The following is a 22,172-nucleotide window of genomic DNA, read 5'->3' on the forward strand; positions in this document are numbered from 1 at the left end:
TTGCTCTCTCCCATGCCCTTCCCCTCCCCTCCCATTCCATTCCTATGTCCTAATTCATCCTCATCCCCATCTTCATCTTAAAAATCGCTCTCTCTCTCCCATGCCCTACCCCTCCCCTCCCATCCCATTCCTACCTCCATCTTCACATCCATCCCCATCCTCATTCCCATACTGATCGCTTTTTCTCCCATGCCCTACCCCTCCCATCCCATCCCATTCCTACGTCCAAATTCATCTCCATCCCCATCCTCATCCCCATACTGATCGCTCTCTCTCCCATGCCGTACCCATCCCCTCCCATCCAATTCTTACGTCCATATTCATCCCCATCCTTATCCTCATCCTCCAATCGCTCATCCCCATCCTCATCCCCATACTGATCGCTCTCTCTCTCCCATGCCCTACTCCTCCCCTCCCATCCAATTCCAACGTCCATATTCATCCCCAATCCTATCCTCATCCCCCCAATCGCTCTCTCCCATGCCCTACCCCTCCCCTCCCATCCCATTCCTACCTCCATCTTCACCTCCATCCCTATCCTCAGTCCCAAACTGATCGCTCTCTCTCTCCCATCCCCTTCCCCTCCCCTCCCATTCCATTCCTACGTCCAAATTCATCTCCCATCCCATTCCTACGTCCATCTTTGCCTCCATTCCCATGGATAAGTAGCAAAAAATAACTTCCTTGGAAATATTCACTCACGGACCCTTTACTTTCCTTCATTCTAGATAATGATGATCCGCATCCTTGGTGGCTGCTGGACCTAGGTAGCTCTCACAACTTGAGTAGAATCAACGTCACACTCCGATTGGATAACACGGGTAACTTTTTTTAATACTCTTTACCCCAAGAATCATTATTCGTTGAGGTTCTTACTTTTTTAAGAGATTTGTTTTTTCGGAACTGTAATTTAAGTAGATCTGTTTTTTCTTTTCTAGGTTATCGTTTCATCGGGGCGATAGTGCGAGCTGGACTGAGCCCTAACTTCACCGAGAACCTGCCGTGCGGCTTACCGGCTACCAGCGAACAGTCTAAGGATGGAGCCGAGATCACGTTCCTGTGCGAGCCACCGCAGACGGCCAGATACGTCAGTGTGGACATCGATACTTCCATGCCCGGTGTAGACGCGGATCAGGCATATCTGCAACTTGCCGAGGTGGCGGTGGAAAACGTCACGTCTGGAGAGGGTGCTGGTAGGTAACAACAGTCGTTTGACATTACTTAGGCTTTACTGCAATAAAAAAAGGAGTTTACAACCTGTCTGCAGAATTTGGTAGGTTGCTAAGAACCGGTCGGTGTGTATAATCTGTAAACGATTTTCAGTTGAAATCTGACCAACTTTTATTATAGCTAAGGCCTGTTGCAACTGCCGTTCGCAATAGCACGACAGACCCTGTCGAACTTAAGAACGGTGCCGTACCGAACTCAATTAGCCGAGCCAAAGGTTTCTAAACACCGTGCTATTGCTGGTTCTTACGATACTCGTAATGTTTTTAGTTTATTTACCAAAATGCTTTGGTGTAAAATGAATGAAAGCTTCGTAAACTGAACGGGAGACTATTAGAACAGTTAAGTACAGTAGTTCCGGCGAGTCACGCGTGGCCGGGACCTCTACCCCTGAGGGACATTTTTTTTTAATTCTCCATGGGGGACCATTATCTCCGTTGTACAAGGTGGACAGAATAATGTAGGATAAACTGCCCTGTAGACCAGCCTTTGTATCGGTCCATTAACAGTGGTCACCCCTAAACCTGGTCTTTATCAAGCAGTAAAGACCGGATCCTCACACTATTATCAAAATCTCGATTCGTTTCAGCCCTCCATGTTTATGGGAAAAGTACATCACAGAGCACAACATGGGACTATCGCCCTTCTTATAAGGCTATCGATGGAGAGACATATACCTACACGCACACTGGTAAGAACAATGAGAAATACATCCGCATTTGCTGTAACCCCATGTCATCGTCGAATTCGTCTCCCTCGTCACCTTCTTCATTCTCCAAATCAATGACACCGTACCAACCCTCAACACCTTCTACCATCTGCACCCTCAAATCTCCTCGATCCCTTTTCCACCCCAGGCCAACTTCCCGCCATGCACCAAACCACCATCCCAATCCTCATACTGATCCCCGGCAACATTCCGATCCCCGTCCTACGCCCATACTGATCCCAACCACATTCAAATCACCATCCCATCCCCATCCTCATCCCCGTCCCATTTCCAATACTGATCCCACCTCCAATAATAATAATAATAATAATGCTTATATAGCGCTTTATACCAAAAGTCTGTAAGCGCTTCAAAATTATTACCCCTGTTCATCAGGCCATGAGACCAGTTTCTGCAGCAGCTCAAGATCAGCGCAATCTGGTCTTTACCTTCATACTCCTGGGTGGAAAGAGGCAATTGTAGTAAAGTGTCTTGCCCAAGAACACAAAAACCATGTTCCCCGTTCGGTTTCGAACCCACGTACCGTGGCAAGTGAGCCAAACACGGTAACCATTGGACCACAGCGCTCCACAAGTACCAATCAGTTCCCAATCCCCATATGCATCCATGGGAGTCGCGGCGAACTTCTCCCATCCTAGTCACAACGTTATTCGCAGTAGTTCAAGTACATCAACGACATGTACATTTAAATAATTTTCTTCCTTTCCTTCATTGCAGATGTTAATGATCCGCATCCTTGGTGGCTGCTTGACCTAGGTAGCAAACACTGCTTGGGTAGAATCAACGTCACTCTCCGAAAAGATTACGGTGGTAAAATTTCTTAAAGACCAGTCACTTTGGTGTGGCAAGATTTGAAAAATGTATATGTATTCAAAATAATCTATAATGTATAAAAACTCAACAAGGAGATTTTTATCCGAACAAGTGAAGTTGGAAAACTGCTTCGCTCAAGACAAAAACAAAAGCTGTCGGGAGCATCTGCTCCTAGCTGTTTTGATGACGTCACGCGACGTCTCCACAATCAGACAACTATTTCATTAGAGACAGTTGAATCATCCAGAGTTTTTTTTATAAACTTCTCTTTGACAGACATTAAGATAACTGCAATTTACGACGTAGATCTGTCTTTTCTTTTCTAGGTTTTCGTTTCGTCGGGGCGATAGCGCGCGTTGGACTGAGCTCCAACTTCACCGAGAACCTGCCGTGCGGCTCACCGGCTACCAGCGAACAGTCTAAGAAGGGGGCCGAGATCCCGTTCTTGTGCGAGCCACCGCAGACGGCTAAGTACGTCAGTGTGGACATCGATACTTCAATGCCCGGTGTAAATCCGGTAGAGGCAATTCTGCAACTTGCCGAGGTGGCGGTGGAAGAGTACACGTCTGGAGAGTGTGCTGGTAGGTAGACTTGAAATCAAGTTGGCCGGGTTTAGTCAGCCTGCGCCACAGTTGTAATAACAACCGTAAGGGTTCGCCTTTCGCAGACGTGTAATACATCACATTTTGTGCATTTGTGATTGGTCACCCTGTTCCTGAGCACGATGCTGTGTACGTGTCTAATGCTACACACACAAAACGTGTATCATACATAATTGTTTGAAAACGAAAGGAAACACGTATCATACTCCGTCGTGTCCATGCATGTAAACAATCTTTTTTCCCCGTCTTTTCTCGAGAACGGTACGACATTAGGTTGGTTTTCTTTCAGGATGTTTAAAACAGGATAAGTAAACATCCAAAACATGAAATGTTCGGGGATTTCAGGACGCAGTGCCCGTTTAACAACCGTCCGAATAGTCCAACAGACATGCCGAACGCCATCAAGGGCGGGTCCAGAACACAATTTTTTTGGGACGGGCCCCCCAAAAATTTGGTCCACCAAAAAGTGGGTCCAAACTGTTACGGCGTGGGATTCTAAATGCTCTGTTGTGCGATCTCAGGCAATTTCTGACAACTTTGACAATTTTGTTTGTAGGTACAGAATGGTGGTGATGTACGCAGCGCCTGCATTTAATATAGCGACATCACTAAAGTTTATTTTTTTTTGGGGGGGGGGATCTCCCCCGTTGGCCCACCACCACCCATGGATCCGCCCTTGGATGCCAGGAATTAATGTCAACGTACTACATGGCGCTAAGAATTAGGAAGATGTTTTTTTTGTCTTGTCCTGTCTTGTCATGTCATTAAATTGTTTAATGCCAATTTTACTTTTCAGTGTGTATATATTTTGTATTGTTTAGGTTGAATTTTTCTTGTTTATTTTCAGTCTTTTAAATGTTTATGTTTTGTTATATATGTAAATGTTGATGTAATTCAGCCCCTGTGCTGTCATGTCAATCTCGTTTATCAATAAACAATTTATTATAATTATTTTACTTGGACCTCATATCAACCGCCTTAATTGATATTTAGGGGTACTTATACTTTCGAATCATCATCAGTGTGTCTTCTTTCAAGTTTACGACATCACACGATGTCTGGCACTTTGTTATGTTGATAGTACACTATCTGTGGTATCACATTGGTTATTTCACAAACGATTTGCTATTAAACTTCATGGTTATAAAATCTCTATTTTTCTTTTCATTTTACACATCAGAGTATGTTTGTATCAACCTAAACCCTTGCCGCAATGGCGGCACATGTATCCCAGATACCGCCGGTAATTTCTATAACTGTTCCTGCCCCGCCGGGTTTAGTGGAGAGGATTGCCAAAGTGAGTATATATTATGGAACAATGGACATTATGTGCAACAGTGTTATATGGTTGTTACCTTTCTTGAAATTGATCCATTTCAAAGTATCAATTTGTTTTTGAATTGGATCTCGTATGTACCGTCACCCACGTAGTGTTGTATGTCATCATCTGTCTGTCTCCTTTCAAGTTTACGACATCGCACGATGCCTCCTCGATCATGTCGATCATAATAGGCGTAAAGCGACCGGGGAGTTTTGGATTTCACATTGGTTATTTCACAAATGTTTTGCTAGTAAACTTTGTGGTCTCTATTTGTCTTTTCATTTTACATATAGATGATGTTTGTAGCAACCCAAACCCCTGCCGCAATGGAGGCACATGTATCCCAGATACCATCGGTAATTTCTATAACTGTTCCTGCCCCGCCGGGTTTAGTGGAGGGGATTGCCAAAGTGAGTACATTTTTTTGTGGAAAAATATTTTTCTTGCCCTCTCAAAGAAAATACAACGTTTTCAGTTTGTAATCACCGGGTTTTATAACACCTCAAAGTTGTAAAAGCTTCATTCGACGTACTAATTTCTACTTAAATGTCTTACCTACCTATTTTTATTTAGATTCAGCCGAAGACCCTTGCATACCTAATCCCTGTATGTGCGAAAACGGGACCAGCGGCAACAACTGTCAGAGTGAGTAGCTCACGTATCTGTCGGCCTCCTACAGTATTGTTGTACATGGGTGTATTTAAAAAAAGAAGAAGAAAAACAGATGTAAAAAAAAGAGGAAACCAGATAAAAATGTAAATAATAAAGACGAATATAATATATAAATATTTTCAAAAAAGTAAAAATCTTGTGAAATGCCGATGCGTCCTCTTTCCAATGATACGTTGATTGTGTGTCTGTGGCTACGGGTGACTGAGCATTCGTTGTTTAATATTCTGTCAAGGGTCAAAGCCTGTATTAATTAATTGGGCTAAGTTTCACCTGTCAAAGATTGCTGGCTGGTTTGTTATACAAGGGTTGAAATGGACAAGACTTCGTGCAGAGCTTTGTGTGGAAAGAGGTGGTGGCCATGCATGTTGAAGGCGTTGGGCCATGAGGGGTTAACTTCAACAATGAGTGATTAGATCACTGCATTGTGTCCGAACTACATTTTTTTTTTATAGAAAGAGATGTTTTTTTTTCTCTAAATAAAGCTGTTCCACATGCCTCAAATACCAGTTAGCCCTTTACCAAAAATTTGCCAAATGCAGGTTTAAACCCTTAACCCTAAAGGGGCAGGGCGCCGCCCCCCTCGATTTTTTCCGCGATAGCTTTGAATTTTTTTTTCCGTGACCCCAGCTGTTATTTCCGGCTTCTGTTAATTTTGAAAACTGAATTTTTCCATCATACGTAGTGTACACAGAGCAGAATTACCATTCATGCATAATAATAATTAGTCATGAAATGTCTTGGGTATGTTCATGATAAGTTGTTCTATGCACGTTCCGAGTTTCATAATTTTTCGTCGCTCGATGGCCGGGGGATTGGAAAATACACCCCCCCCCTGGGCTGAGAGATGGTCAAAATTGCCCGACCCTTTTAGGGTTAACAACATATTAAAAGTAGTCATTTGAAAACCCAAGTTAAATATTGTTGAAAGTGAAATCTGTTCAATTGTGGTTTTTGTTTTTATACTGCAGACGCCAATTCAAACACCATGCCAATCATTATTGTCGTTGTCATTGTCGTCGTCTTCCTGATTGTCGGACTGGTCATTGTCATGGTTTCCCTCTTCAAAAGGTCACGGCGCAAGCGCAGAGGTGGCCGGCCGTCTGCTGTCGATAGTGGGCGTGGACAAGAGCTGATTGAAAATGTGGTTAGTTTGTTATAAAGACGTCTTTTTATTCATCTGGTATCACATCCGAATAATGTGATTAGAAAATCATCAGTGACTATGCAGTGTCTTAACTACAGCTTCTAAAAGAGGAAAGATTCCGTCTGGTAAGACGGACGAGCACTCAAACAAGTTTTCAGAACGACAACTGAACCCCTGTCATGCAGACGCCTTTGTAAATCTTGTCACAAAGTTGAGCATTTGTTTCTGCAAATATGCCAAAAGTTTACGCCACACATTTTCAGCATGATTTTGCCTTGTAAAAAACAGTTTCCATTGTTTTGAAAATGCACATGCCAGAATCTAAATTGGTTTGACACTGTGCGGACTGGCAACGCAAAAACTTGTCGCGTCGTCAAAAATGTCGCCCGAATAGAAAGTGCGATCCAACCTTGTTAATTCGGAAAATCTTTTCAAAGACGTATTTTTTGTCTGCCTTGCAGAAAAAGTCGAATGTTTATTGGATTGACACTCTTCAAGCATCGACCTCGGAGTTCAGTGGACCAGCCAAGGAGTTCCCGCGGGACAAACTGCACATCCTCGGCCAGTTAGGCAGCGGCTCGTTTGCTGTGGTCTACAAGGCCGAGGCAGAGGGAATCATCCGTAGGGGAACCAATACGACGGTGGCTGTCAAGATGTTGAAAGGTACGGCATTGTTAAAGGCCTAGTGCACTAAAACAAATGTGTTTTATTGAATGAAGGGACTATGATAATGTTTCCAAAAGGACCCTTTTCTGCCTGTCAGTGATTGAGCAATGAGATAACTATAATATAGCGGGGTCAACTTTCAGTCACGAGCACTGTGAAAGGTACAAGCGAACCAAAGGTGGACGGAGCGGGAGGTGGTATATTGCAAAATCCGAATCGTCCATTCTACAATCAAATAAGCTCGTGCATGCTTGGAAAAGATTAAGTCCATACACTAAGAAAGTGTGACGTCACCTCCTCCTTATGGCCTAGTTACGCTCACATGACAACAATGTTGACGTACGTTTTAAAGATATAGTCCATCAGTTGTAATTTGTGCATTTTGTTCGTTTGAAGCAACAAAGGTACTCAAACTCTAAAGAAGGGCACTGAACAACTAACCTGATGAAGTTTCAGCTCAGCTTCAGCTGTGTATTCCGAGAAAAACAGCATTCTAGGATCTCAATTTCAAATCAAAAGCTGCTGAATCATGTTTTGAATTGGGCCTGAATTCAGCATCCGAGACACGTTCTCACTGAGCCGATTGCAGCTACGCGATGTCGCGCACCGATCCGACGAATTATAGCAACCGCGCGCGCGTGTGCGTCGTGTCAACGAGGGCTCGTGCTTCGCCGAATAAAAGACACCGAACTAGTAACGGAAATTTCCATAGGTACTTCTTAAGACGCACCGTTGGAAAGGCCTTCTTTCGTTGATTACTTCAAAATGACAGCTTGCCAGAAATAAAAATTTCACGAATAGTTGAGTTCCCTTACTATCTTCCAACCGAGTATGTTTTTCAACAATAATTACGCCAGTTACTTTTTGGATTGCTGCAAATGATGGACTCTGGCTTTAACACACGTGCGCGATCACAGACATCGATTTCACATCCTTCTTTCATTGAATAGATTCACAAATTCGAAAATGACTCACTGCCTTTCAGCAGATGATCACCACACCAGTAACACCCACAGTTGTGCTTATGTTTGCCTCAAAACCAATTTTGACTAGAAAATGGATTTACACCAGCCATAGTGATCACGGTTGAACTCATTGGACCTCTGAGTGACGTCACGACTGCGCCAGCGAATTTAGGACCATCCTACGTAGTCACAACGGTGGCGAGAGGGAGCCAAGTTGTGTGACACGTCTTCGTTCGAAAGTTCGCCCTAGCGCGCAGCCGCACACAACATGCGTAACGAATCCATGGCCGTTGATCGAACTCATCGATCGAACTTGATCGATACGGTGCGTAATATCCCCTCAACGATGGAAATAAGAAAAACCGCATCAATTGAGTGCATTCAGTGCATGGGCGTCGAGAATGTGTTGAGAAATACAAGCATTTTTTGGCAAAAATTTTTTGCCCCCCTCTAGAAAAAATCCTGGCGACGCCCATGACTCAGGGAGCTTTGAATAAGGGAATAAATGTGTGCTTCGGAGGTTTTTATCACTCTGTTTAAGACCACTTAGAGTCTGGGTGCTGATAATTACCCTCGCTTCCGTCAGCACCCAGACTCTAAGTGGTATTAAACAGAGTGATAAAAACCTCCGGAGCACACATTTATTCCCTTATTTATAGATACCTTTTCGGTAAGAAAAAATCATATAATTCGTTCAAAACATCCCGATTTTGTTCAACAAATTCACTTTATGCTTTTTGAAACATCCCTCTTGCATAATAAAGGAGTGTTCAGATGGCGAGTAAGATGTAAACAACCCTTTTATGGAAATTGACGCGCGCGTATCATGTTCTGCGCAATGTCGCGCAGAACGCACCTGGCGCGTTGCGTTTTGAATTTAGAACTTTAAAATTCTGACTCCCTGGTAGTGTTGCGCATGCCTACGTGAGGATTGTGAACGTTCAACCAATTAAACGATAAGAGGCACTGGATTTTTAGGAGTCCACATTTTATTGTAACACTGGAAAAGTGTTTAAGACCAGCTAGCCTGTCTTTATCATCCGTTTAAGACCGGCCACGTGACGGGCTCTCGACCAATAGGAATGCGTAAACTGTCTTAGGTATTTATGAATGAAATTCACTGCAAACAGCCTCGGTATTTTTTCTTTACTTTTCTGACAAAAGTACTTGTCCCTCCACCGTTTTAGAGTCTGCTACACCCAACGATCAGAGTGATTTCAAGAAAGAGTTGCAAGTGTATTCCATGATGGACCAGCACCTCAATGTCCTGTCTATGCTCGGATACTGCACTGAAAAAGGTACAATTAAAATGATATAAAAACAAGTTCAAACCCTAATTTGATGAGTTTTGATATTTTTTTTGAAAAAAAAAATACACGTTTTCATGTGGTCGACCTCGTGCGTTTGGTTATGGTGTAAATCGAGGACACACACGTGCAACATCATCGATGAATCGAGGACAGACACCGAATCGAGGACAACCTCGACTAGAAATGTTGCACAAAACCAATGAGAACTGTTGCGGAGTACAAACAATGGAAAAGGGAAGAGGAACAAAAGGAAATCCTCGATTTAAACCATAAACAAACTTGGGTGAGCGAGTGAGTGTATTTACCCACAAAGTTAAATTATGCCTAACCTTCCCAAATCTTCCAAAATCATCTTTGTGAAATGTAGGATTTGACAGGATTGAGGCTATTATGGCAAAAATGTGGATTTGAGACGATGCACTGTATCAATGTCTTAGGCCGGACCTTGTGCTGTTTATGCTCAGCTGTGCATCAATTTATGCCTAGATTTGTACTTGAAATCCTCCGCACTGCTGCATGATGTCATCACTAGCTGTGCCTCAACATATCGGGAATGACTGCTGGAGGATTTTGCAGGATTGAGGCAGTGGTCACACCCTCCAAATGCCACATCCAAGTAATAACGGTTGATTGTGCTTAGGATTGAGGCTGTATGCAATTTTTACATGGATGCAGTTGGAGGATTTTGCAGGATTGAGGTTGCATCCTATCAAAAATGCTTAGGGAGTTAGCGTTAAATGGCATTGACTGCAGTGCGAAGCGTCTACTTTTGTGCATGCTATTATAATAAGGCTGTGAGTGAGAGCGGTTTTGACAACTCTTCGTCTATTCCTGCGAATTCACCAACGACGTAGCATCCTCAGGTGGCATGCAGATGAGATGCTTTGTATTTTTAGCACATTTTTAATGTCTTTCTACAGACCCAATGTACATAATCCTGGAGTACGTTCCCCATGGAGACCTGCAGACCTACCTGCGACACATTCGGACGGGCACCGAACCCTTTTACATGAAGAAGGAAGAGTTCAAGGAGAAGAAGGACCTGACACCGACTGAGATCCTGACTTTCGCATCTCAGGTGGTCAGGGGGATGGAGTACCTAGCATCAAAACAGGTGATCGCATGTAGATGTAAGGTCAGTGGGGATACATCAGTGTAGAATGCGCCACCAAGACTTCGCCTCGAAAATTTACTTTAAAACGTCACCATGATGCAGTAGTTGTATTTTGCGTACAGCTGCAGTTTTGTATGTTGTTAGTCACTTAGGATTAATTAATCTACCAAGCAAATAATAAAAAAAACCTTAACAGACATCCCAACCAAACAATAAAAAACCCAGCTTGCTACAAAAAGCAATTAACTGTTGATTAATTATTACTTGTTCTCAACTGATTTTTTCTTAATACTTACAACTTAAAACATTCTTTCAGTTTCTATAATCCCAGAACATTTCTTTGGACGAGCCCCTTTCAACACAGATTCACACTCAATCTGGTAGTATTTAATTCTGATTTTAAAAGTGTGTCTATTGCCATATCATGCAGGCTCCAAATCAATTCTTTCCCACACCTTTTGTGTCCGTGGTCTGATGCATTTCATTCTCTTGTTTTTTTTTCACAGTGTATCCACAAGGACTTGGCAACCCGTAACATCCTCCTTGGCGAGGGATTGATATGCAAGGTGTCCGACTTTGGACTGGCTCGAGAAGTGGCTGAGAAAAGCCAATACGAAATGAAATCACAGGTACATGTATACAAAATGTCATTTTAGTGCATGCATTTTAAAGGCCGCCCTCTAGTGGTTGAATCTTGCCAGGAATCGGGTTGGCGCCTTGCAGCCTTCAATAATAAATCCAGAAAATAAATAGTTAAGCAGAGAACTGAAGCCACCAACGCAGATTCCGCAAGTTTTAGTGCAGTTATATTCACTGGACATCAGTAAAATACCAGTGGTACCTTCAGCTGATAATTTATATCGTTAAAGCTACAGTTGCAGGGAGATGAATACGGTATTGGACAACAGTTGGGTGGCTGAAACTTTCGTCTTTGTTTGACAGGAATAATGTATTAAGCAGCTTTAGTTAAAATTCATGAATTGAAACATTTGCATAAGTTTCTTGTTATCACGATTACAAAAATTACAAAATGTAAAACAAGGAATCAATGAATCGAAAAAATTCCACTTCTCTTGGCTGGCCACATTTTTTTAAAGTGAATAATAATATATCATAAATGTTGATTCTAGAGAGCTATTGCATTATTTGTGGTTTGTCAAATCAATTTGAAAAAGGGCAAGGTACCAGTTCGTTGGATGGCTCCTGAGTCACTGCTTAGTAATATGTACACGAGCAAGAGTGACGTATGGTCATTTGGTGTTCTTCTGTGGGAACTCGTTACGTTAGGTGAGTCGGAATATCTGTCAATTTATTAATTTTTTTTTTGGGGGGGGCCTACATTTTTTTGTCTCGATACCGCTGCCATGGAATAGGACTGCTATGGAATCTGGTCTATTTTACCTTATATGGACTCAAACCCTCACGTGTGGCCTGTCACTAAGGCATGTGCAATACTGTGGAAGCGATAAAGGGGCATAAAACATAAAGGTTATGACTTATATCTCACTAACTATGACTTATTATTAAGTCACAGTTATGACTTATATCTTATAATAGTAAATTACTATTAATTCATAATTATGATATATATCTCATAATTACGACTTGGTCATTGTTAAATCATAATTATGACTTATAGCTCAGATTGATTACTTATTATTAAGTCATATTTATGACATATCTAATAATAATGACTTAGTATTAAGAAATTGTTATGAGATATCCTGTCATAATTACGACTTAATATTTAGTCGTAATTGTAAGATTAAGTCACAATTATGGCTTAATTGATAAGTCATTATTATACGATATGTCATAAATATGAGTTAATGATAAGTCAAATTATGAGGTATAAGGCATAATTATTATTAAACAATAAATTACTAAGTCGTAAAATTGAGGTATATAACTTTATAATAAGTCATAATTATGAGATATCAATAACTATAACCTGACTGTTTACTCACGTTTTGTAACACCTTTTCATCAGGATCGCATCCATACCCTGGCATGTCATCGCAGAAGGTAATCGATGAAATAAAGCAGGGCTACCGACTACCCAAACCAGAGCATTGTAGCGACAACATGTAAGTCTAAAGGGATCAATCTGGGTCAGTAACTCCTTAATTATCTGCTATTGGTTGCGATTTGTTGCAGGCATAATAATTACTCACAGCACGACACTTTGCGTCAGATATTGCTTCTTGGCCAATGCACTGACTTCAAATCAACCAACCGATCGTCTTCAAGACAACACTCAACATGTACAAACCGTGTCCAACAAGTTCCCATCATTTCCGATGTTGTGAACCTCATCAAACCTGAACGGCAAGGTCTCCCCTCGGAAGCAAATTTGCTTATCCCTCGCACTACCAGGAACACAGGGAACAGTGCCTTCTCCACTGCTGGGCCCCGAACATTGAACTCTCTCTATCTCCATTCGGAATGCATCATGTCTAACAGTTTAGGAACTCGTAAAATCATGTTTGTTTCGGATGCCATTTGTTCCCAATGCTGTTGATCTTTTTACAGCGTTTTGAATCCTTTGGCAAAGGCGCTTTAGAAATACCAGTTATTATTATTATTATCATTATCGGCAGCCTGGAGTTGGTATTAATCGTAAGTTGCAAGTATTTTATCGGATTAAATGAGATTTGGTGGCTTTTGCAGGTAGAGTACAACCTAGGAGAAGTTTGCGGAGAGAAATCATATCAGTACAAATGATAGATCTTAGAAGATCAACGGGTGGCTAGTAGATGTCTCGGTTAGTATGCTCCAATTATCATCATAAGCAGGACTGGCTGTTGATTCGACGACGGTCAGTATATCGACCCCAGGCTAAAAATCGAGATTTCACTTCAGGTTTTCTCAGAACCAACAATTGACACAATTCAGGTAGTCTTTCCTCAACAGTGTTTTCATCTTCCTTTACTGACAATTCTATAATCAGGGATAAATTTTCAAGTCTGTATGTAAACACTGACATAAATTTGACATTTACCCAACTTCTATTGCAGATACCAGATAATGAAGGACTGCTGGCAGGAGAAACCTGAAGACAGGCCGGATTTCGCTGGTCTTCACACCACCATAGACGACATCCTTGCAGATGCAGCGGTGGGTATTCAGTTTCGAAACTAATGTGCTAATCACCTGTCTTATCATTTCTCATATTTTCTGCCATAACCATTCTGTCGCTGTTGTTATGATGATGTCTTAATTAACATTTATTCCGGAGTTGTAGTAATGTATTATTATTTTATTTGGTGGCATTAAAATTGTATTACGTAATATTGGTTTTAACGTTAAAGAAATAGTGGTTACAACGATGTCTTGAACATTTTAAACGTTGCAAGGGGCGAGCAGATTAACCCAATTGGGGCGGGTTATTTTTTACAATCTCACGGCCGGGGGGGGGGGGGCGGGAGGATTCCGCTTCCCCCTAAGATCTAGGCTATCGGTGAACAAAAACTTATGAAACTCGGTACATGCCTAGAACAACTTATCTCACACATACCCAAGAAAGTTCAGGACTATTGGTCAAAGGGTTTTGGAATTATGACTATTAATAAATTATTCATATGCACGAATGGTAATTCTGCTTTGCGTACACTATACGTATATGGGAAATTCGGTTTTGCACTCTCTCTAAAAGTGTAATATTCACTTAGCCGTAACGGTCTTTAACTATGGTTTGTTTTTCTATGATTTAATGCTTTTCCCCCGTTATTTACAGGGCTATCTCGAGATGGGAAATGTCAACCTAGATGATTACATGTACCTGAAACCTGGCCAAGGTTCGAGCAGCATGGAAACAGGCTGAGAAATCGCGCACATGCATTCACTACAAGCGTCACATCACAGCGGCGTAAAACTTAGAAAAAGATCGCTGGTTCAGTATGAATTGCCGTAGGGCAAGTTCGAACGAGAATTTTCGTTTACCATTGTTCAACTGTCTTTATCAGATGTAGCCTAGGCCTGGAATCGTTGAAATACTAGAGCTTTTGACAACCTATCCCCGTAGCTGATTCTCGCGCTAGTTCTGATTTCTACGCTATAGTACATATAGGTCGACATCTGTAAAGTTGTAGGACCGTCAGTCGTCATAATTTTGCAGAGTGTATTAGGTGATTAATAAACTCCAGGAAACACTTTGTAGGACGGGAAAAGCTCATTGAATGGTTCTTCTTAGCAGAGCACGAGTAATTTACATTAACTTTGAAATGCTTACCTTTCCTTGGTAATCATTTTTTACCAAGGAATAAATGCGTGGTGGGCCGGTATAAACACTTTTTTTCAAGCCCGGTTGGAGTCTGGATGTTGAGTTTTGTCCGAACATTGTTTTAATTCTTGACACAATTGACGGTAACTGCTTGGTAATTGAGTGGCTGCATTGTGCAGGTGGACGTATGCAACATATAGTTAAGGTATTAAAATGCCTAAATCTACGTTCATTGACTGAATGCATTTTAGAATATTTTAGGGCACTATTTATAACTTGACTGTTTGTTTTTTGTTAAATTAGCATTCTAATACATGTGCATAATTATGTACACATCAGTGTCAATATTTTGATTGGCTTTAAAGTACATGTAGTTGTACCCGTTACTCTTGAAGTATGTCAATGAGACATTTACAATTAGATACAGATGTTCTTTAAAAAAAACTTTTGTTTTATTATGGATTAATAATTAATGGTAAGCCAATTTAATAAACTACGTTTAGGTGAAAAGAAAATACTTCAATTGCTCAATCCGCTTAAATTATCCGTCATTTAAACGAAAGGACACTAAAATCAGTTTCGTCCGAAAAAGAAAGTTACGGAGAATACTTGTTTCAGCAACTGTAATACACAATATCTTTATTAACAACCCTGTTTTGGCTAAAAACAAAGGATTTATAACATCCACTTTAATGTAAAGCCGGGCCTTCAAAAAGACATTCTTGAATATTTGTAACTTTTAAACTGAGGTTTTATCGCTGGTGATATGTTTGAGGACAATTGTAAGGACATCGACCGAGGCCAAACCATGGAGGCGACACTGGCCTCTTCCCTTGGCGTAGTCGAAGAAAACGCACTCAGCCTCTTTGGTTCAGTAGCTGGCGCAATGCGAGCGCGATTTAACCATCTTGGTCGCCAGGGGCTCCGAGTTGCCGATCAATGCTCCCTGGTGCGTCTTTGTGAAGATTGCTGACTTGGTTTTAAATGCATTACCGTAATTACCAGGATCTAAAAAGGGGGATGAAGGGTAAATTTGATCAAAGACAGGTTAAATGACAGAGACTTTGCCAAATAAATCAGCATCGGGGACCATCTGTGTAAAAACGATGAACAGCACGCATGGACCAGCGAAAAGTCCATACGTCCAGATAACTACAAGTCGTTTGATAAACCAGAGCCCTCGGCTGCCCGGTGTCCGCCTGATAGTCTGACGGTTCGATAGAAGGTTCTTTCGTCCGAAGGTTCGATAGTCCGTACTTACCCGAAACCACTTGTGGGGTACCTGTCCTTTGTTCGAGGTACCCCTCAAATAAAACCTTTAGAAACAAGGGTACCCCGCAACGAAATCTTAGTTTAGAAATAGGGACAATGGGACAACAATGGAGGTCCATCTGGCTGGTATGTCCGAATGCACAAGGTTCCCATAAGAGGGGGCTCGTTAGCCTGAAAATAAAATATGGTTAGTTAATCGGAACATTTGAAGCAATAGTCCGAAGGTTCAATAGTCCAAACGAAAATAATGTTCGATAGTCCGAATCGGCAAGTAGGTCCGATAGTCCGAATCAACAATAAGGTCATTTTGTCAGTTCGGACGACCAAACCTTATTGTCGATTCGAACTATCGAACGCTATCGTCTATTTGGCCTATCGGACATTCGGACTATTTAACCTTCTTTTTGTTTTCGGACTAATGGGCCCTTCGGACTATCAAACCTTTGGACAACTGACCCTTTGGAGTAAAGCGCCTTCGGACTATCAAATCTTTGGACTATCGGGCTGTAATTGAGTAATGCGTCCAAGATGTGGAAAGCTTACTGGCCGTATGCTTCATGATAAAACTGAGTTCACATTAAGTACGATTTGAGGCTTTGCATGGTGGAGATACTAATGAATGAAAGGTTTGCGGAAACACCATGTGCGAATAATTTCCCAAATAAGAGAATGCAACCTCGTCCCCAGTGCTTACTTTATTTCCAACACGGTTTCCAATAGTAAACCCTGGATAGGAAACTTTCTTCCTGTATCCTGATTGGATACCGCAATTGGCTAGTAATGGATTTTTATCGTGTACTTGGTGTTATTAATTCACAACGTGCAGTACGTGTTTTCGCGATCATTCGTCCACGCCTTCTCGAAAATACTAATTTCCTTTCTAATTTGCTTATATTAATATGAAATATGATACTGCATGTTGTCTCGATAAGATCGTAACAGTTTGATTTCAAAAATCGTGTTTTCGTAACTCACGCCGTGCTCGCGCTGCTACGAATTGACTCTGTTTTTACCCCAGACACCGCATACAAAAACAAACGCTAATGTGTAACGCATATTCAGGCACCAGACTGTTCCTCATTTGCATACGTGTGCAAAAAATCTTGCACATGCAAATGATCCAATACCAGGGTGAGAGAGCAGGTAGTGGTGGGCGCGTACTGCTCGACACCCTGGGTACGAGGTTGAAGAGAATGGTTCTTAAAAGAACCAGAGATATAAACTCGACGTTCATATTAGCTGGTTCACCATATAGCCTTTTGTTTTGGGGACACCCTGTATAATTGTCTTCGAGTTTCAACTGCTTCAATTTCCCCCGGAATCAAGTGTACAAATGGGTAGTACATTAGCTTGTGAGTAATCTGCGTGAGTCTGGCATCCAAGGTACCATGAGTTTAAACACCGGTGTGCAAAGAAAATGTTGTTCCCCCAGAATGATCACGTGTATGCAGATGATAATGCAGTTACTTCTCTCATTCAAACCTATGCAGCTAGTTGTTGATGACAACCTGGCCTGCATGGAGGCATGTATAAGCGAGATCCGACAGTGGATGAAAGCGAATTACCTCAAATTAAATGATGACTAAACTGAATTCATGCTTTTTATAGGTCGCAACAACAATTCGACAAGGTCACTGTGGATCACATCACTATAGGAGGCTCGAATATTATCGCAATCTCGGTGTCACAATGGATTCCACGATGTCATTTCAGCCACACATTTCACAAATTTCACAATCGACATCAAACAATCTCAGAACCTCAGCAGAATTCGTAAACATCTCTCAAAACAGGCAACAGAGCAACAGATACTAGTACATGCCTTTATTACCTCTCGCTTTGACATGTGTAACTCTCCTCTCTTTGACATTCATCAACAACAATTGAACCAACTTAGTCTTACTAATGGAGATCAATGGTACACGCAGTGTTACGGCCGCGCATCGCGGCAAAATTGCAGTCATCAGGAAAGATGGCGTCGGTCGGTCACCTCCAACTGTACTTTCTTTGCCGGTGAGGGGGTACTTGTGAACGGAGTGTATTACACGCACCAGGCGTTTTTCACACATAACACCTATTATGCAACATCTCCACTGGCTTCCGATTAAATTTAGAATCATGTACAAACTTATGCTTCTCACTTATCGCTCACTACACAACATCTCCCCTCCGTATTTAACTACGCTACTAGCTCCCCACCAATCCGGTCGTTCTGGTCTCCAGTCTGCTTACCAACGTATTTTGGGTGTACCGAGATCGTACCAATCCCTGGGGGACATATCTTTGTATAGCTGCACCGCGTCTTTGGAATAGTCTACCCATTAACATCCGATCTAGCACATATCTCAGCTCATTCAAAACGGCTCTGAAAGCACACTACTATAATCTAGCCTACAGCATCATAATAAGCTATTCTGCTTCTCAGACTATATAGTAATACATTGTTCTTGTTTGTTTTATCAAGTATGTTCTTTACTAATGTAGCGCCATAAGCGACTTTTGCTAGGTGGATGTGTGCGCTTTATAAGCAACCATTATTATTAATATTATTAAAGTCAAGCGGCTTTATGTCCCATTGCAACAGTTTCTACTCTTATGGGCTTTGTGATGTAGCAAATTAAGAATTTATAGAGGCGCGAGAACAAACATTGGACAACTCAAATCCAAAACTTAAACTAGCCTTCCAAAATAATTTAATACTGATACTACTGAAAATACAAGTACAGAACATCATGACGAAGCCAACGCCCTGAAGCCAACTGCAACGAACAATGAGTACGGGCGTGCTACCGCACTTATATAGCCACACAAGATTAGGGGGGTATTACAATAATTTGTATTATAAGAGCGCCACGTTTGGTATAATTATGTTGTATTACGTAAGATCAGAGCGCCACAGCACTTCCACACCACAAAAAAAAGAAGAGCACGATAACTCCATTCAGTGCAAATGTTAAAGTTCACAGTATTTTTTTTTCATTTGCTTATCTTAAATTGCTTGTAATTTGATGACGTCAAAAGGATTTCACAAAATATGTAACACCTTCGGACAAGGGTTCCTGTTCATACCAGGTTTCATCCTCATCCCTTGTGCCAGGTCAAAGAGATTAGTATTCGTTTGAATGTTAGGATTCTATTTGTATTTGAATTCAAATAGCTTTGACCTTCCGGTACCTCCGGAAGGAAGGGTCAAGCGACTTTACTTTCTGAAATCTGCTCCGAAATTCTCATTTTCAAAGGTAGTGTCTATCAGATTACAAAGAACGAACATCATTGTCAATTTTGTTCATATAAATGAATAAAATATAGTCATTTTAAAACTAAATCGCTTGTAATTTAATGCCTATGACGTCATCATGACGTCTTCTGTGTACCATGGTCGATTTTCTATCCGGATTTCAAGTTCCTGCTGTGAACAATTTTGTGATTTTTTTCCGAAAAAAATACCGAAAGATATATAGAAAACGAATCTAAAACAGTGGCCGGGTGGTGAACGATCACCCAAATAAACTGTACGGAACACAGGGATAATTTTTTTTCACGAAATGCGTGGTCACTGAAGCCTTTCTTTGTTTTGTGTTGTCATATATATAATGCATTAACAGCCGGAAGACAAACAAAAGAACACACAATCAAGTGCTTGCCTTCTGCCTCATTTCCTGCCAATACTGGTAATAGGTTTTTCAAAATATGAGTTTAATAATATTCATGCATATGATTATAGATTATTATATGATGATTGATTACTATAATGCCAGGGCAGAAGAATTTGTAAAATAAGAGATTCATTGATAATGCAGTAACTCCGGGAAAACGACGGCCAATCATTAATTGCTAGTTTTATGCCTCTTCATCTCGCCCAAATGTTAATTGGTCATCGATGGAAATAAATTAGGCTCACTCCATTAAGTTACTTCAGTTGTATAGTTCGAGGAAAGCAAAGCAAAACAAACAAAATCCCAAGCGGCTTTTTTTCCTGTATTTGTTTTATCACAGAGTACGCGTAAGTCTTGGTTTAATTAACTCGTCTGATAGGCACGAACGATGGCAATGTCTTGTCAGGATTCGGAGGAGACAATGGCGTCCACAGATGGATTTCGAGGGGGTTTTGGACTTTACTGTATCGACGTATGAAATGTCTTAAACTGTCAAAACATTTACGAAAAAAAACCCCAACATACCAAAAATGCAGCCGGGCGGAGGGGGGGGGGGCAGTTCGCTGGAGAGGTGATTGCTACCTACATGTACACTCTTAAAACTGAACTGTGAACCCGACACTTACATTGGTTTGGTCAGTAACTAGAGTTTGAAAGTGATGATTTCAGCATTTTAAATGTCAAAGCCAACACTTTAACTGTTAATTCAACATTTTAAAGTTGATTCAACATATTTTTAAAGTTAACTCTTTGAAAAAAACGTTGAATTTACAAATTAATTATTTTGTTTGTATGGTTTTTATGTCTACGCATTATACTTAGAACGTTTTGGATTCAAATATAGGGAGCTAAAAGCAAGGTGCCAGATTGTAATTTATTTCACCGATATTTATTTTATCCCCTTCCATGTCATTTTAGTTTGGCAGATATTCAAAGTCTCTACAAAGCTTAGGGACATGGAAAACCAAAAATCTCTCTTTGTTCTGCTAGATGATGATGGTTTCTGACACGTCCGAAAAAAGGCGAATAGCTCCAAGTAATTTGACTACGTTGGGATTTACCAAGGTGTGATTGGACACTCCACAAATTAGCCCCGCCTACACTTATCCGTATTCACATATGAGGTCATGCGCTAAAAATCAAGCGCAAAATAAGGAAAAGCTTTCGCCAACGATTGGAAAAAGGCATTCGATCAGATCCAAATAAATTTGCATATAAATAGTGGCCGCGTCGCTGTTCGCGCTGTATTTTTACATGCACTACATAGAGCGAGGATATGCCGCCGAATACTTTGGCGAGCCTGTTTTGACGCTGAATCGGGTTGAGGGTTACCTTTTCTGTGTGAGGGCTATAGGGACACGGGTGAGCAGCTACCCATACGAAAGGGGGGGGGGGCAATTAACGAACGGTGGACTAAGCCTAGGGGCTGTTCGTTTGGAGGAAATACCAACGTTTTGTGATTGAGTAATTAATTGAATGGAATTACAGCAATACAAGTAGCGACAATAGGTCTCAAAGTGAATTCAGGTAACCCTCACAACAGACAAAAGTTACCCTCAGTGATCCTGGTAACCCTCACAGTGAACCTGAGTAACCCTCACAGAGACAAGTGATTCCAAAGACGATTATAGATATGATTTACTAGTTTAAGAGTCATTTCGTGTAAATACTTCATATAAGTGTCCACGCTCAAAAAATCAAATTGGTTTATACTTTGTAGGATGAAAGGACTTTGGGAGCAAGTAACCAAAATAGACTTTTTAAATCGATATTTTGCCCGTTGCCATGGTTACGGGCCATTAAGTGTTTTGGCCATTCTTGGGCAATTTTGAGGCTGCAAAAATTCAACTTTTGCGTTATTTTTGAAGGTCATCCAGCCAAACTGCAAAGTAATGTCACAAAAGTAACAATATCATGACAAAGTATCTTCCTACCCTTACAAGAAAAAAAAAACACTTTTGAAAAATCTCCTTTATATTATTCTTAGGCCCTATAATACAGCATGTTTTTACAACTAGCAAAATTGCATTATTTACCACATTTTTATCCCTCCAAAATGGCACCTGTCAGGGCACTCAGAATAATTTCCCTTCGGCTATGGTTAGTTCAGACATTGGTCTTTTCATATCTGGTGAGAACATTTTGGGTTATTGTATAGCCTTTTGTACAGTAGCGCTCCAAAAATGGTAAATTTCACAAAAACCTTAAAAAAAGTGTATTTTCAGTGTTTTCCTTTGTTTTGGGTAATAAACTTGTATAATTGGTTTTGTTCATGAATCTAGCACATTTTCACAAACAGATTCAGACTGTTTATCATTTATAGACCATTGGATGAATAGTAGGTAGTGTACTTCCCCCCACACCTGGCTAGGCCCCGCCCACTCCCCCTGTGCCACCGAATTTTGAACGTGTATGTTGCATAACGAAACAAATGTAAATAAATAATATGCAAGTGAAC

At 41.1% G+C, this 22,172-nt stretch overlaps 1 protein-coding gene across 1 annotated transcript; it reads left to right on the plus strand.

Moving 5' to 3' along the window:
• The first annotated feature begins 731 nt into the window (after positions 1-731).
• Positions 732-16,130, plus strand: LOC119735214 (fibroblast growth factor receptor 3-like). Its single transcript, XM_038208920.1, has 16 exons — positions 732-750; positions 939-1,193; positions 2,675-2,767; positions 3,097-3,351; positions 4,553-4,669; positions 4,987-5,103; positions 5,267-5,338; positions 6,334-6,506; positions 6,971-7,172; positions 9,328-9,438; positions 10,371-10,564; positions 11,071-11,193; positions 11,740-11,851; positions 12,555-12,651; positions 13,582-13,681; positions 14,301-16,130. The coding sequence occupies exons 1-16, from the start codon at positions 732-734 to the stop codon at positions 14,385-14,387; spliced, it is 2,127 nt and encodes a 708-aa protein (XP_038064848.1). The 3' UTR covers positions 14,388-16,130.
• The last annotated feature ends 6,042 nt before the right edge of the window (positions 16,131-22,172 follow it).

This window comes from Patiria miniata, unplaced genomic scaffold (assembly GCF_015706575.1).
Source record: "Patiria miniata isolate m_02_andy unplaced genomic scaffold, ASM1570657v1 HiC_scaffold_29, whole genome shotgun sequence".
Classification (NCBI taxonomy): Eukaryota; Metazoa; Echinodermata; class Asteroidea; order Valvatida; family Asterinidae; genus Patiria; species Patiria miniata.